The 17,909-nt window shown below is 38.2% G+C and overlaps 1 protein-coding gene across 1 annotated transcript; it reads right to left on the minus strand.

The window, feature by feature from the left end:
• Positions 1-1,288: 1,288 nt before the first annotated feature.
• NAF1 (nuclear assembly factor 1 ribonucleoprotein) lies at positions 1,289-17,826 on the minus strand. The gene is made up of 8 exons (XM_064417540.1): positions 17,392-17,826; positions 15,615-15,747; positions 13,611-13,704; positions 10,708-10,790; positions 9,617-9,777; positions 6,010-6,061; positions 4,517-4,622; positions 1,289-1,994 (listed from the first exon to the last, which is right to left on the minus strand). Exons 1-8 carry the CDS (start codon positions 17,790-17,792, stop codon positions 1,573-1,575), a joined length of 1,452 nt encoding a protein of 483 aa, XP_064273610.1. The 5' UTR covers positions 17,793-17,826; the 3' UTR covers positions 1,289-1,572.
• Positions 17,827-17,909: the final 83 nt, after the last annotated feature.

Here is a 17,909-nt window from a genome sequence, read left to right on the forward strand (position 1 = left end):
GCTCTTCTGAAACTATTTGTTGCCACTGTAGAGTACCTTAACCTTAGCTTGCCAGAAACTGACATCTATATAACCTTCTCAGCTGCACACCCATGAAACAGTAGTTCTAGATATATGAAAGAATATTGTTACTTAAATATATTACAGCAAATTTTCAAGTCTGAAATTAAACTCTAGTTCTGAGTTGCACCATCTTGAACAAGGTGATCCCTACCTCTCTGCATTAAAATTGTGCTTCATTCTTAAAGCTGTTAGGAATTAAAATCTAAACAACATCCGCACAGCTTACTTACACTTTACATATTTAAAGTAGTAAGGTCAAAATGAGTTTGAGAATAAAAATACATACTGCACACTTTTATCAGTTCAAGGTGACTGTATTGGTAAAGATTCAAAAATCATCACAACTAGTAATGACTTTTCAGTAGAAAAATAATCCTTAAGATGACTGTCCCACAAGTACTTTTTCCTCCTGTTTAAAAAATATTGCTGCATTGTAAAGTCTTCCCTCCTAGTCAGGCAGTCACTTCCATAGAGACTACGGAAGCGCAATTGCGGGACTGGCTCTTTGGACAGGTGGATCCTTGGTTGATAACTTCACCTCCCTCCCAGAAACAAGCTGGGAGAATTGATGAACCTCATCATCTCAGAAGAGACAGTTTAGACTGTAATCAAACAGCAATCCAGTACCATCTGCACTTACAAATTTAAACAAGGGAGTTCTGAAATGGCTTTTTCTCCAAGAGACCTGATGACTTCTTCGCAGAAAGGCTGACTGCACACTCTAGTAGGTATTTATGAGCATCTCTGCACTAGGAGCTAGAGAAGCTAGTGACAAGCTAGAGAAATTATGCTGCTTTTAGATTCTAAATTAGACACAAAACATCCCATGAATAGGTTGATCTTCTAAAACCATTGCAGAAGACTGAATGTGACACAGCAAATCAGCCACTGGTCCAAATTCAGACCTAGGTACTCCAGATATTTTTAAAAAAGAATCATCCAGATGTAGTCTTTTAGTTAAAATGAAATTAGTGAAGTATTGAAAGCTGGGTAGAGGTTTATGCCTTACATACAGTGAAAAACTTAGCTCAAAATTTAGATGTCAGATTTTCAGTTCCCATGTAGGTTTCAAAATTTGCAGAAATTGCGAAAAACGTTTTAGCATAGCAATACACCATAATTCTAAAAATATTATAATATTGTCTATGTGAAATACCCTCATTGCTACTTATCAGTAATTATATAAACTCTTACTTTTATTACAAAATAGATTTCCACCACTACATACCAATCTCCAAAAGGCTTTTATTTATCATCTTAAAGTAGCAGATAATATAAAAATAAACTATTACTCAATATTCAGTTAAATTTATAATATACTTTTTTTTTAAACAGAAAACAAACATAGAAAAAAATAATTTCCTACAGATGTCCCATAAAGCACAAAATTCTGCATTTGTTCTACCTCTGCAGTAAAAGAAAGCATCTCCAAAATAAAGGAATGCAGTCCTGGCAGGCTGTTCTTTCTCCCTGTAAACTGCAGCGCTCTACATGGACCCGTACGGAATCTCATAAAGGCCTGAAGGGAGGAGGATGGCTGTCTGGAGGAGGAGGTGGCGGTGGTGGCGGCGGTGGTGGCAGAAATGAGTAGGATGAGTTGTACACGTTTGGGCCTGTCCACATCATATTCATATTTGAAGGCGGAGGGTGGAATTGATGCCAATCATTGGCATAACCTAAATCTGGAGGAGGAAAGGCATACTGTTGCATCACTGGATTTTCTCTTCGGGGAGGTGGTGGAAACACTGGTGGTTCCTGGTGCATCCTCCTGTCTGAAAAGACCAGTGGTGGTGGTCTTACTTGTGGTCTGAAAAACCCTCGAGGGCCAGATGGAGGAGGAAACAGATCCCTGGAGAACCCTCTGCCACGGTACCCCCTTGAGTAACTTGAAGCAGGCTGTTGCACTGAGTGATGAAGTTCTTTATTCTCACCTAAAGAATAAACAAATACAAGAACCCCCCACACACAGCTGTAATATTATTTTGGAAAGATCAGGTTTAGTCTTCACAAATCTTTCAAGCTGAAGTCAAAGAAATTTGTAAAGCAATCTTACCAACAAATAATGCTGGCAACTAATACATGAAGAATAAAATAGTAATAGCAAATCTACTGTTTAGTAACTAATCTTGATTGATAGGAGTAATATAAAAAGGATGATCCTGAGAGTTGCAATTTCAGTCTTTAAAAAAGAAATTTTATCTTCTTTCCCTCCAGACTTTTCATTTGTATAAATGGATCTCAGGAACACACAAATGTTAAGTATTTTGGAAGCTTTTAAAACAAGATTTTAGAACAACCCATTTTAAAACTAAAGATAAATCAACACTGCATTACAATGAAAGGGTATCCAGCTTTCAGCCCCAATTTGGTATAACAGCACTGACACAAGACACAAGAAATTATTCAAGCTCACAATAATAAAATTAACTTACTCTATCAGAAAAACGACAGTCTCTACCTCTAGCCAATTAGCTTTCAGCATTCATCTTTCTAAGACAAATTCTTCCTTGTACAACTCACTCTAAGTATACATTTAATGTTCATGACAAATATACTGCCCCTTTATATAAATATCAAAGAAGATTTACTGGGATTAGGACTATAAAATGAAAAGCAATGAAATACTAAAAATGCTCCAAAGAGCTGTTAAGATATTCAAAAAGCTGCAGAACTTAAACCCTCACAAGGATTTTATGGCTGGGAACAACAAGGTATTCAGGAATATAACACAGCATAAAAGCAATGAAATTTAAAAACCTGCGTGAACCACATCCTTGGTACTAGACTACATAGCTTTTCAAAGGTTTTTAAGTCTGGAAAGGTAGCTGGATACCAGAACTTCTACTCATTTTCATGGGGGATTAGGAGTTAAGATTCCATTTGTACAAGCAGGCCTCTTGGAAGCAATGAAATACTTGAGTAAGTATTTTTGTTCTTTCATCAAATACTGCAACAAGAGGCAATTTTAATATGCTCATGTAAGTCTTCATCTGAGACCAACTTTGTGCCTCAATTTGTGACATATCGTTGCTGTTGAATTCTACAGCCAAAACAAACTGCACACAACTTCAATCTGTGCCACATTATTTACAAAAAATCCACAGCAAATCTAAACCTATCTTCCTTGACAGAGTGCAGCAGTTCCTCCTGCTACGTTCTCAGTTATGGAACACAGTAACAGTAACACCCAGTAAGAACAGCTTCAGCAAGCCCTAGGCAAAGGCAGGTCTGCAATAAACTGGCAGAACAAGGATCTGGTGAAAAACACACATTTGCTGGATTAACAGAAAAAAATAACCATCAGTAACGAAGAGAAAGTGCAGCACAATTCAGATCCATCTCTTAAGGGAAAAAAACCTGTCAAAATCATAGGGCAAAAGCCAGTCCAAGAAAGATCGTGGCTTTTATTTGATAGATAGAACAGAAGATTGTACTGCACAAAAAGTATTAAAGGACAGCTACTGATCTCCCAGATCAAGAGAAAAGGGTTTCAGAAGGGCACAATGCATATTAGCTTTACAAAGGAGAGCAGCAAACTCACAGGAGTCTGTCTGAGAAATTCAATGGGGGAAGCACCATGCTGCAGATAGCTGAGTCAATCTGGTAAGTAAGCAGTAGAAGAAGGTAAGGGATGAAAGTTGCATTTAAAGGGAGAGGTATAAAAAGCATGCACCCAAAGCAGACCAGTGAGAACAGAAAAAGAAGACTGCAATATGAATTATTCAACCAAAATGGCAATCAGAAATCAATGTTCTGTCATTAGAGAGACGTGAGAGAAGAGAAAATTTGGTAATGGTAAACAGAGCACAGCTGCAAGCATGCACCTGGAACAGATACAACAACAGCAGGAGAAAGGAGAGTAAAGAAGGCTATTCATATTATGAAAATCTGTACACAGCTTTGTTCATCTAATGACTGCATTAGGTAAACACAAAGTTCTCAGCAGGCTACAAAATTAAGAGTTATTTAGAAGAGTATCTGTATGTCATGGGTGAGGAAGAGCTTCCTTTTAGACAGAGGAGTAAATTCTCCCTCTAAGACCCGTATCTCCTTCCTTGATTGCAAAGAAGTGGATTCCAAAAATCGCATATGCCCTTCCTCTGTCTACTCCCAGCACTCAAAGGCTTTAGCTGAACCCCAACCAAATGGTGGCACCTGATCAGAATCCTCACCAGCACTGTCCTAAGAGCCTCTGACTTTCCCCTGACAATTGCTCTGCTCCTATACCACTTCCCTTCCACAGGGCTTCCATTTCAACAGAAAAAAAACTTCGTTTTTCTTCTAAAATAATAAACATGGAATGTAGCCACAAACTCAAATGTAAGTTTAAAAAGTCAAGAATTACTATTAACTGTAGAAAATCTCAATCACTGAGATAGTTATAAATAGGCATTCCTAACTTAGATTAATAGACATTCACATAGATTAAAGCATTCACATAGCATTCACTCACTTGATGGAAGTGTGTCTGATCTGACTTTCTTCCTTCCTTGACTTTGAGCCTTCTTTTTCTTCTGTTTTGCCTCTCTTTCTACTTCATCATCACTGAAATCCAAAACCTGGTTAAAAAAAAAAAATCAGCTGGCTTCTCAGCACAATAAAAAAGTTAACACTCTAAAAATTTATCATAACACAATTGATGCATGACTCAGTTATCCTTTCAAATTTTCCTGAAAAGAGCAACATTCCAGTGCTCAACACAAATGTTTGATTACCTCTATGTTACTAAGAAAAAAAAAAACGAGCTGGCTGGTTACTGCCAAGAAAAAGCTTTCAAAGAGTAACTGCAGATAAAGTGAATTAAAAAATTAATTTTTAAAATAAATAAAAATTAACTTGGCAACTAATACATAATTCAGCATTAAAACTACATTAAAAATTTCTACTCTAAAATTGTCACTACACTGGAATTTCCTGCAGTATATTTAATAACACTTTCTGTTGAATAGCAATAGCAATGAAATTTTCAGCTTTGAGGAATGCTGTCATTTACAACAGATTCAATGTCCCTGCAATGTTTTCTTCTTGTTACACAAGGTTTTGCTACCTTTTGAATTCAAACTTACATGACTGAGGATACAACAAAAGAGACAGATATCTTTAAAATACTATGGCAGACACAAGGCTTATAGGAATTTCAGCTACTTTGTATATGTTTAAAGTAGAAATTGCAAGGAGAAGTGACTCAACTGCTGTGATGTAAAACAATTCAATAAATCTACCAGCCTTGTGATTCTTATTGAATACTCACAAAATGTATAGCTAAAGTGGAGTTAAGGACCACTGACATTAAGTCATTGAAGAAATACTTATAGATTCTATAGCAAATTATGTCAATGGGCACAAGGAGCTCCTAATTCAACATGACCCTGTATGACAGCATTTTTATGGAAGAAGCCCATCTCCTCTCATGGAACTCTTGTTTTATAACAGCAAACTGTAGGGTAAGCTTACTATGAAGCCATCTAAAGAATGCAACAGATATTTCAAGTTAATTGTGAAGAGCAGACAGTTTAAATGTCCACATAGTAAGTTTACAGAGTACTAGTAAGCCTTTAAAGACAAACAATTGCTTGCAGACAAAACTGCAGTGAAAGAATGACAGGGACAAAAATTCCCTAACAGAAGCAAAATTATTAGGGAAGGTAAGAGCACTGCTAACCAAAGTTAAACATTCAGGTTGTCAAATATATTCTTGAAGGACTAGAAGAACTGAAGATACACAATTTTGCAAACTGCAAAAAGCAAGCAGAGAGACAGGTAGTACTCTCTACACTCACTATGAGACCTCTCCAAGGTCCATGATCCTTTCTTTCAATGAAGAGGTACCTTCAAGTCTTGCCTCCATAAAAAGATAAGCTTGCTAATTACTTGCTCTGCACAAAATCTTTTCCACATATGACTTGTGTAAAAACAATAAACAAAAAAAAAACCCTTTATAGTTACTTCAGGTGGTGGTTCTTGGTCATTCTTCCAAGATGCATCTGAACCTTTTTCCCTGAAAGAAAAAAAAAAACAACACAAAACACAAATTAGACAATCCAGATAAAGGAAGGCTAGCACCTTCTCTAAGGTACTAGGTCTCCCAGAACAGGAGCTTCCTCTTTTCAAAGAGTTAGTTTTTAATATTGTTTATAAGCAAACATTAACATATAGGTCAACTCGGGGCTTCACTACTCTTGAATAATCTTCCCACTTCATGTGATGACTGCACATTTCAGTCAAATATCCTAACATTGAGTTTTAGTCAATATCCTCTAAACAGATCCTTTTGAACCTTAATTGCTTTAAACCTGAACTGAGCTCACTGCAACTTTCTTATGCTAACTGTTGACAACAATCACAAGCATTCTTATTCTTCTGGTTTCAGAACATGTATCCTCAGTTTAAAAGAACCTGCTTATTCAGTAGGACACATGAACTCATTCAGTGGGACACAGGCTTTCAGTATAACTACAGCAAAGTAAATTCAGAAGACCCTCAGTGCTTGGCTTACAATCTTATTAAGACAATGTTAGCTAGGTAACTAGGTTTCACCTTTTATTTTTTGCAAATGTAAAATTAAATTGCAAGGCAAAAGACATTTAAAGACACAAAAACTCAATTGTCTTGCCTTGACAAGCACCAAAATAAATTTGGATTAGTCTAATTTATTTAACCTACTGCAAAGTCCTTCACTAAAGATCAAGTAATTTCTTGGATTAGCAAAGAAACATATTTAAATTACACTGTCAGTAGTCTTGAAGTTTTTTTCCCTGCTGCTCTCAAATTTTATGTGTTTTGGTCTGAAATGTCAAGGTACAATCCTTATCTATGCAGAAAAACTGTATAAAACAGTGCAATACTGAAAATGGAACCACACAGCTAAAAACATCTACGTGCTCAGTGTAAAATGCCTTCAGTCATTGCTCCAATAAACAAAGAGTTTTTTATGTATCCATCAAGTCAGCAACAATCAAGCAGCAGTAACTACAAAAAAAAGACATAACCATCGGCATCAGCAGCCTGTACTTCAGAGGTGCTTAGTTACACCCATGAGAGCCCGGGCAAGTCATCTGGAGGCACCTTGTGCCTCAGTCCCTAACTATAAAACTGAAGTTCACCCTCTACATGTCCTTTTGACATTATGAGCAAAAAGGATGGCAAGGAAGACATTTTGAAGTTCAATTAGAAGAAAACATTACAGGGAGGAACATAAGGACTCTATACAAGTTATTTCTCAGCTGTAGAAAACTCATTATTATGAACTGAACTGTTTCTTCCTTTCATCTTGTTATTTTGGAGCAACACATGCCTGCCAGAAATACCAGAGCTCACAAGAACTGCCAAGACCTACAGTCACTCAGCAATATGTAAGATCACTGACGGCAAACTTTAAACCATTCAAGGTCAGGCAGCTTATCTCACTGTCCCAAAGCAGCCTTCCTCATTTCAGCAAACAAAAATTGCTTTTCATGCTCTGAGGTATTTAATATCTTCTGCAAAGAACAATATAGTAATTCTTTTGACTTGTGAAGTTACATACTGTAAGATCTTGAAGTCTAACAAAAGGTAATTCAGAGGAATCATGAAAATACATGAGCTTTTTTTGAACTGGGTTTCAGACAATACAACACAAGCCTATCTTTAGCAACAAATTATTTTGCATTCAGAAAGTTTTACACTACACTTTCACTTATTTTTCTGTAAAGTGTAAGGCTTATTCATAGCACTGCAACTTTGTACAATGCAAGCAGATTGCATTTCAGATTTCAGAAAAAGCTTCAAACTCAGTGTTTCTTTCAGATCTTAATCTTGATTCCTTTCCTTTTCAAATAACCATCACAGTTTTGAAACTTTAAGCCTGTAATACTCCACAATCTGATCTGCACACAAACTAAGAAAAAGCAGAAAATAAAAATTATTGGTTATCAAATTTGCCATCTACTAAGGTACAAATGACTTTAGTGGATCACTGACCAAAGCCTGACTTTTCTACTATTCATGTCACATTCTTAGAGCATTGAAGTGTCTTTATACAGCATTACAGCACAATCAGAAATCAGAAATTCTTCATCCGTTTTTAATGAAACCTATTTAGTGAAAAGGCAGCTTCAGTCAATAGCACCAAATGCTTCACACAAGCTTAAGAAACTGGACTGACAAAACACAGGAATGAATTATTGTTTTAATGTACTGTAACTTAAGTCACACTACTCATCCTGATCAAGACAAGAAACAATGTCTGAACACTGTTCAGCTGTCCTGGTAAGTCATGGAAGTCTGAAGTATGGTACCAGGTTTCAGGTTTTTACCACCTAAGACAATGAAGTACTACCAAATGAAAAATGGTTTTCCAAACTATTTCCAAAGCATGAAACAAAGTAAAACACAAGTCTCCCATCTCAGATGCTAAGTACAGCACACAGTTATTGATGCAGCAAGCAGATGATTAAAGTCTGTGCACTTTACTGTGCTAAGCAACAAAGTTTAATAGCGCAAATCAAAGACCAGCTGGCATCAAAATGCTGCAGAAAAACAAACAAGCATCAGAGCAAGAAAGTGATCTATTTTGGTCCTCACTGAAGGAAAGAAAATATGCTTGTTGCTTGCACAGAAATAAGGAAGTTAAAAAGAAGACTCCTGCAGGTCTGACTAAAGAAAAGAACTATTCAGTATGAATACTGGCACAGCTGTAATGTATGCAGACAATTAACCAACCCCAAGAACTAATCCTAAGAAACAGAAACTAAGTCACTTGTATGACAAAAGATATCTAGCCTATAGTTATTTCAGATGATTGCTCATCAATAATTGGAACATTAATATCTAGCTGTCATTTATTATGTTTTATTTCTTAGTTTGTATCTTTGAGTACACTTTCCTCTAATTGGCGTCAAGTCCTATTTATGCATGCTACTTTCCTCAGACTGGGATATACAAACACTGCTGAGAAGTTTCTGAACATCATACTACCTTGTCACTCAAATCCCTCCTCTCTTGCAAATGTAGAGGGTAATTTTTATCTAGAATTGTTATCCTCCAATTGTGAAACTTACTGATAATTACATTTCAATTCCAGCATTATGATATGAAATAAAAATAGTAACTTAATACAAACTTGTTCAGAATGCAAACAAGTTTATAGTCAGTTCTGAAACTATAAAGGAATCTAAAGAATAACAAAATCTGGAAAGTTCATCTTGAAAAACTCTTTTTTGTACTCCGGAATATGTGTATCAGAGGGTATGGAGGAAGTATGAATGAACTTTTCTAGCTGTGGTATTTTAGTCAACAGCAGCATAAAAAGAAAGCAAGCTTAGTATATTAAGTAGAATAAGCTAAACTTTAGTAATTACAGCACTTAAAAGGCTTGCAGTTTACAGCTACTCTTTTTTGTACTCCAAGGCAAAATAGTGCAGTCTTGCTATTACAAAATAGTTGAGAATATTTCAAGGAAACATACAGTGTTAAGCTCAGTATTAGAGTTTCTCACTGAAGACTCAACTTTAATGCAACATTTTTGCTATATAAGAAAACAATATAAACAGATTAGAAAATAAATCAGACTCACTGTTTTAGTTTTTCTGCAAATATATACTGGGTGAAGTCCTCTACTGATGGAGCAAAATACATGCTATCTTGCACATTAATACCCTTCTCTTTGATATGCTCAGAGCTGTTAAACCTTAGCACATAAAAAGGATGTGAAACAGGACCAAATATCTCAAATATCTGAAAGAAATAAAATTAAAATGCTTAAGTAAACTACATGTAGATTAGTAGTAGCTAATTTCATTGCAGACAATGATATTTAAGGAGTCAAATATATTTTCAAAATGCAGCATTAAATAAAAGTTCCTTTCACACTTTTTTATTACTGAATTTTGTTTGACAGTGTATTTCCCCAACTACTGTTTTTTATGATGTGGAACAGTAAGTTCTCATGTCCTTAGTAATCCCTCCTTTTGTCAAATCTCTCGCTTTCTCTGCCTGTTATGCTTTCAAGTCTCGTAACACTTGGAACAATCTCCCGATCATTTTTTCCTCCAAGCTCATCTTAACAAGATGCCTTTACAACAGTTACTGCTTGTTCCCCAGTTCCATGGAGAGCAGACAATCCTGCCATGCTTTACAGAGTATCTGCAATTCAGGCTAAGTTTGTTCCACTCACATCAACATTTAGAGATATTCCAGTAGTAACCATTGTGGACGATGGCTTTCCTTCTACAGAAAACAGAGGATTCCGTACAACAACCCTCTCAGCAAACATTTTTCACTGGACTTAAAACAGCACAGCATAGAAGAAAATATTCCCCATTTTTCATAAAACTTCACTCTAACCACTGCCCCTATCTGGCAGTAAAAGAGCACAAAGCCTGTTATTCCAACGCATCATACATCTGAAAACTATCTCTTCCTCCCCTCTCAAACACTGGAAACTCACCAGATACTGTAATTCTGCAAGGATGCAATTAATTCCAGGTTAGGAATTCTTGAGATTTAAAAAAACAGATGAATATAGCAAGAGTCAAAGGCACAGAGAAAAACAATAGATCAAGGAAGCATTATCTTTCATTTAGTAGACTTCAACTCTACTTTCTGAAGCACTAAAGAATACTTCCAATTCTATATTAGAATAACAAGTTTTTATTTTACACCCACCTTTCCTACTGCTTGCCGATCTTCTTTAAAAATAATGCTTTCCTCATTTACTGGAGGTAGGCCTCTCAGTGATTCAATTATTACTAAAATGGAAATAAAAAAAATAAATTAGAACTTTATCTTTCAACAGCATGTAGTTAATTGCAGTAAAACTCACACCACACCACTACTTGTCTACTTCAGTTTGTAGAGCTGCAACCAAATATTCTTGCACATGTTTAAAAGTACGTATTATCGCACACTCCTTCTCCAATGATACATGAGTGCTAATGCACTCTGTTGTTTACAGAATTATTGTTCTCTGAGGTAAAGAGAGAGAGTCGTAAGAATCACACCAGAACATGAAAGCTTTCTGGCAGTTCAGTCACAGTAGCAACTGATGGTGTTTATACATGCATATACCCAATCTGTTAGACATTCTGCAATTTAATGCCACAGAAATCTCATAGATATTTGGGCCTAACAATGATTGAATTTCTCTACCTGTAAAACAACAGAATGCTCAATTAAGCTTTCTCAATGACTGTCCATCAGCAAATAAAGTCACTCAAGTATACAGTGTCACTCAGAGTCCAGAAAAAAGCTCAAGATCATCACTGCTAAACTCACATAAAAGGACTTACAGCAATCAACATGTCACCAAACTAAAAGTTACTGCTACTACCACAATCTGCAAAAAACAATGTGCCAAACAAGGAAATGAAAATTCCATAGGCTTAACAGTTCACTGAATTTCAAGAGAATTTGTGAAATCAATTTCTTCTGTGCCTACCTTTAAGATAAAACATACAGTGAAAGTACCCAATGTGTTGTTCAAACCTCATGAGAAATATACCTTAGCAAAAAGAAAAAAAAAAAAAGACAAAACCCCCCAAACATCTACACAAAAAAATCCCTACACAAGAACAACCAAACACCAAAACTTCTCAGATTATGTTCTCAACTTGATTCATCACGCGTAGCTTCCAGCCTGCAGTAGACTGAGGAAAATATATTCTGAAAATGTACAACACACCAGTCCCATGAAACTTAGGAGAAACGTTACCACTTCCAGCCTATCTGACTTACAGCTTCCCATACCCCAACCCATCCTAAATTATCAGCTTCTACTCCTGCAGGGCCCAAAGTACAGCCCCAGGGAAAGTTTCTCATATACACCAAAGCTGTTTACTTTCCAGATCCCAACCCACACAGTGAATTTTTCTCTTCTATTTAAGTACCTTGAAGCAAAACACAGCACAAGTTTTGTTAAATTCTGATACACTGAGCAGAAGTTCACAGAAAGTACTGTCATTTTGCTTTTAGCTACTGCACAGCAAGCATGAACCTACACTGTTCTAGCCTCAAATTTACCTCACAAGATGAAATATCCACTTACAAGTATCACTCACTCACTGCACTCTGATGAACTTGGAAGTTTGCTACAGAGAACAGCAGAGATTCATAGGGACATCAAAGGGACAGAAAAAGAATACTGACTGCTGTGTCAGAATAATATTGGTGGCTTCCAAATACAAAATCAACTCCCCTCAGATCAGATACAAACCTGGTATACAGAGGTATCAATTTAGTTCAAAAATCAAAACAAAAATCCCCAATTAGCTGGGATCCCTAATATAGCCACAAATAACTGGAATTGATGACTGTTTTCAGAAGAACTGTAAAGAAACTAAAATGTGGAAAAAGAAAAGTCATAAAGCAAGGTAGGAAAATCAAGAAAATAATCCCAGATGTCCTGGGGGTTTATGCCATTCATATAGTTTTACTTCATTATGAGTATTAGCTTGTTTTCTAGCTTTCAGCAACAAATCTAATTCAACACTTTATAAATGTACATAACATAAAGTAGGATGTGGCTTGAAGAATTCACCTACCAGTAAGCTGGTATTGGAAAACATTATACTCACCAGTGAGGATTAGAATTAAGGATGGTTTTCAAAACTGCAGTCCTATAATACCAAGTATGATTCAAATTGTTTTTAAAACCTGTTTTCAAACTACCATTTTAGCTGAAGGCAGTCTTCTTGAAACGCCCATTATTATCAATAAGCAAGAAAGGGCAAAGTGGAAAAGAACCAGATTACCACCTTCAACACCCTCCTCCCAGCTTCTTGCAAATGAATGAAATTAAATCTGACTACAATAAAATAATGTAGAGGAATTGCCTGTATTACCTGAAGTCTTTTAAAAGAAAAAATAATAGCAAAAGTTACATACTTTCTTTTGTACTACATTCAGCCTAAATACTTCAAATTTGAATTTAATTTCTAATTTTCATAAGCAAACTGCCTGGAATGCAGTTCAAGCAGAAGGAACACTTGAAACAGCTTAAATACAAACACACTGTGGATGTTTTAGTAATATGAGCTTCAGCAAAACTTTGATTTCATTTATCAAATACTGAGGTCCTACACAGACCCGACAAGATCCCTCAATCTCCATGCCTGCAGTTAAGCTTACATCCATTCTGTATCTCAATCACATTAAGCTTACCCTCCACCTATAAATCATGTTAGTCACACCATCCTCTGACTGCGGACAATGGGCAGCTTTCATTTGCTCAAGGTGCCAAAAGTGGAAGGAATAAAGGTATAAATCAATAAATAAATGAATGAACTTGCACTGCTGAAGAAACAAGTCTATTTCCTGTCCTCATCAAGCAAGCACTTGGGACTGCATTGTACTGCATCTGTGCTTTCAACTCCTACATATGCAGGGATTATTCAAAAGTAGCACCTACAACTGTAAGACTTTGTTAAAACATTTAAATACACTAACTGTGGGCAGTGTCAATATAAAAACCATAATACACAGCAGAAAAAAAGGGGTCTTAATTAAAAAAAATTAAACATGGAAGTCACATAGAAACACAATTAAAAGTAAACCAAACATATCTTGCCTACCTAGCTGCTCAACGACACTGGAAACTGTCCCAAAGAGCTTCAGTTCAACATTATCTGGAAGAACTATTGATAAGTCTTCAACAGGAGGCAATTTCTGCAAACATCAAGTCAATGTTTAGAATATTATATCACACAAAGGCACTTACCACTTTGTCACTGCAGAAATTTGACAGTTTGGAAAAATCCCCTGGCACTTTGAAGACTTATTTTTAAAAAATCTAGTTTGATTTGCCTCTTTCAGAATCATCCTAAATGAACTCATCTTGGGGGACCACCACTTTTAAGGCAATCTCTCCTACAGAGACACTGCTCTACATATTTCCTTCACAACCATGGCAGAAACCAGTTTTATTTAGAAGAAGAAAGCCAACAACTGACAGGCATTTCATCCAAGCTCAATATACAACACAATAATTAAACAATCAGAAATCAAAAAATAAGACCACTTGCAACAACATCCAAGGCATGCTAGAAGAAAAATGTATGCTGCAAGAAGCAATATAGCATAAAATACACCAAATGTGTATCATCTGATTCAACAAAATGGAGTCTGTCCATTTATATCGTGACTTGGATCATTATAGAAGATGTAAACATCATAACAACCTATACAAAGGGAATTATTTTTAGCTGAAAGTTGCATTTGGTACTAGACATCAGAGAGAACACAAAAAGCCAAACTTCAGATACAAAAATGAGTACTACACAATATGAGTACTACACAATATTCAAATTAGGCTTTTGTCCATATAAGGATCAAAATCTACTATCAAAGACATTAACACCAAGTTCATCATCTCCAATTTACCCACAAACTCAGATTTCTATGTATATACTATGCTGCTATGAATTCAGTAAAGACACTATGAAATACAAGAACACTAGAGTAAGCATTTTGTTCAAATTCAACACCCTGATCTTAGCACTGAACTGCACTTTTAAAGAGTACAACTCAAAATAAAATCCCACACAAACAGAAGAATCTTACCTCGGTTTATCAACACCTCACCTGATAATCTTTACTCTTAACAAAAGTGCTTGGCAAAGGCTTAGAGAGCAATGCAAAGCACAAAAAGGCTGAGACCTTCCCAAATGCTGTACCACTAAACACAACCATAAATTCAGATAAAAACACCATCTACACCATCCATCTTCTACTGGCCAGTGATTTTTCCAACATTAAATCAAGTTCACTGCTAAGACTTAACTGAGTCACTTTTGTAAGAGAATTCAAAGGTCAAAGACAAGCAGGAAGGTAACATTCTGATCCTGTATTTCAAAATGATACTTTCTGCCACACTATATACAGTATCTGCCAATCCTTGTTTCAAAGCAAGAGATTTTTGAAACAGTTCCACTAACAATCCTTAATACCTATACCTGAAAAAACATGACTTTCTATGCTATTAACTGTGGTGGGTTTCACTGCAGAAAAGTCAATTTTCTTCACAGTGGCTGTTACAGAGTTGTGTTTTGGATCTGTGCTGGCAACACTGCTGACAATACAGAGATGTTTTTATTATTGCTGAGCAGGGCTTAGATAGAGCCAAGGCCTCTTCTGCCTTTCATGCCACCCCACCAGTGAGGAGGTGCAAAAGGAGCTGGGAAGGGCACAGCCAGCACAGGTGACCTGCACAGACCAAAGGAACATTCCACACCACGTAACATCATGCTCGGGATACAAAGCTGGGTGAAAAAGGAGAACAAGGGACATTTCCAAGGATGGTGTTTGTATGTCCAAGCAAAACTTACACACAGAGCCCCGCTTTGCTGGGGATGGCAGAACACCTGCCTGTCCTGGAAAGTGGTAAATCAATTTTTGGGTTTGCTTTGCTAGTGTGGGTGGCTTTTGCTTTACCTACTAAACTGTGTCTAGCTCAGCCTTGGAATTGTTCTTTTATATTCTGATTCTATCCCCATCTTGACACAGGAGGACTGACTTAAAATATAAATTTTTAGCTGGGTTAGTAGGAAAGGGTTTAAAAAATACTGCACTGTACTTACATCAATAGGCAACTCATCCTTTGTCCTAAGACAGTAAGATCTGTTATCCTTCTCATGTGGATGAACATCTTCATCAGATAGTGCTGAAGATGAAGAGAAGAGTGTAGTTGATGAACTATCTGAATCTGTGTCACTGAATAAAAAAAAGCAAACATGGGAGTTACAATACTTCCTTCTCACAGTCACACTTCTTGTAAAATCCCAACATTAGCGTAACACTGAGTGAAAGTTAAGAAAATACTTATTCCAAGCAATGCATCTTGCACAATGAAGGGGGGAAAAAATCAACATGTTGTAAATAAAATTGATTAGTTTTGTAATCCATGTCCTGTCCAAATCCCCTGGTAAATATTCACAGAATTATTCACAGAATAATTCAGTATTTCTCACTGTCACATGCATAAGAGATGTTTATTGTCCTAGACTTTTAATATTTCAAGTAAAGAGTGGAGTAAGAAGCCAGTCCTTATTCATGTTAACATGTTTGTTTTAGCAAAGGTCCAGGTTCTTCAAGGGCTGGTGGAACAAAAAAATGTGGAGCAATTGATCCCAATAACTGAAGAAACACAATACAAACCTTACACAAAAAACACACTGACATAAGCCAACTTTTGCAAAACAACCTTTCTTACCTGAAGGAAAAAAAACCCACGCCATTCTAGATTCCTGTAATACCAGTCTCATTCCCAAGTAAATGAATGGCTTTCTGTTGCTCCTTTCTTTATTTCAACAAATGACAAGAAATAAGAGCACCTCTCCAAACAAACCTTTTGAAAAGGTCCAATACAGACTTCTTGGAACAACATCAATATAGCAGAAAGACAAAAAAAAAAATCAGACTAAAAGACTGATCAGAGGAGGGAGTTAAAGAAAAAACAAAACAAAGACTGAGATACATTGAAGACGGATAAGTTATGAAAATTTCATCTTTAGGGTTCATCAGCACAACAGATTTTGGGAGTAAAACACACTAGACACAGGTGAAGCCCCTGGAATTTCACTCTCTCTCACTTCATGATATTCAGGCAAAACTTTGAACCAACAAAAGTACTTCTGAAGTCAAACTTGAACCAATTAGCTGTTAATGAAGCTTTGTATCTTTAAGAGGAGATGCTTAGACTTCATTTTAGCCTCCTCTAGTCAAAAGAAGCACATGGCCATCCTGCTGCACCGACCAAGTAAGACAACACAAAACTTACTGCAACAATGAAAGCGTGCAGACTTCTAACACTACAACAGAGCCCACATTTAACCAGCTAGTTTTCACCAACTACACTGACCATCAATGCACAGATGCAGCAAATAGAAGATGGAACCATTAAAAAAGGAAAAAAAAAAAAGAATTAAGTTGAGCATGAGCTTTCCCACTGAGATGCCAACATCAGAGCACGTGGTATGGGAGCAGCCTCCCCACCCTGCAGGACTCTGCATCCAGGATTTGCAGCAGTAACACCGCCGGTGTCCTGCCCCAAGAGCCGCAGGCGCAGGACCACCTCAAGCCGCTGGGGCTGCCCACGCTCTCCAGGCCACAACCACCCAACTCACGCTTTCGTTAAATCCTACACCTTTACAGCACTGTTCTGGAGACCTAATTTAACAGACTCCGAGCAAACTGTAACTGAAAACTACACCTTTGATGGGAAGGAGCAAGCTGCAGAGGGTGAAACACCGGGCGGGGGGAGGCGGGCAGGCACACCGGGCTCTCGGGCACAGCGCCTGCGGCCCGCGCCGCCGCCGAGGCCTCGGCGAGCGAGGGGCGACGCGGGGCTGAACCCACCTGTCCGAGTCCGACGAGGACGCGTCGGCAGCGGGAGAGCGGGGCCAGGCGGGCGGCGGCGAGCGCCGCGGTCCCACGGCGGGGGGCAGAGGGGCCTGGGCTTCCCCACCGCCCTCCGCAGGGCTCTGCACCATCTCCTGGCCGGCCGCCCGCTGCCCGCCCGGCGCCACCGCAAGGCTCTCCATCTGCTCCACCACCTCCCGCTGCCCGCCCGGCGCCACGGCCGGGCTCTCCACCTGATCCATCACCTCTCGCTGCCCGCCTGGCCCCAAGGCCGGTTTCTCCAGCTGCTCCACCACCTCTCGCTGCCCGCCCGGCTCCACGGCCAGGTTCTCCAACTGCTCCACCACTTCCCGCTGCCCTCCCGGTCCCACGGCCGGGCGCTCCAGCTGTCCCTCCATTCCCGCGCCACGCGGCCCGCGGCCCCGCCCCCGGCGCGCGCCACTTCCGGCCGCCACGAGCCGCCCCCGGGCGCGTGCGCCGAAGCGAGGGGCGGGGCCGCGAGCGGGGCGGGAACG

Source organism: Passer domesticus, chromosome 4 (assembly GCF_036417665.1).
Source record: "Passer domesticus isolate bPasDom1 chromosome 4, bPasDom1.hap1, whole genome shotgun sequence".
Classification (NCBI taxonomy): domain Eukaryota; kingdom Metazoa; phylum Chordata; class Aves; order Passeriformes; family Passeridae; genus Passer; species Passer domesticus.

Bases quoted from the DNA above. Each gene is read 5' to 3' on its own strand.
- NAF1 (XM_064417540.1), bottom strand. From the start codon at position 17,792: ATGGAGGGACAGCTGGAGCGCCCGGCCGTGGGACCGGGAGGGCAGCGG. The intron at 10,791-13,610 runs GTAGGCAAGATA...TTTCCATTTTAG, and splicing joins CAGTGTCGTTGAGCAGCTAG to TAATAATTGAATCACTGAGA. The intron at 1,995-4,516 runs GTGAGTGAATGC...TTTATTCTTTAG, and splicing joins ATCAGACACACTTCCATCAA to GTGAGAATAAAGAACTTCAT.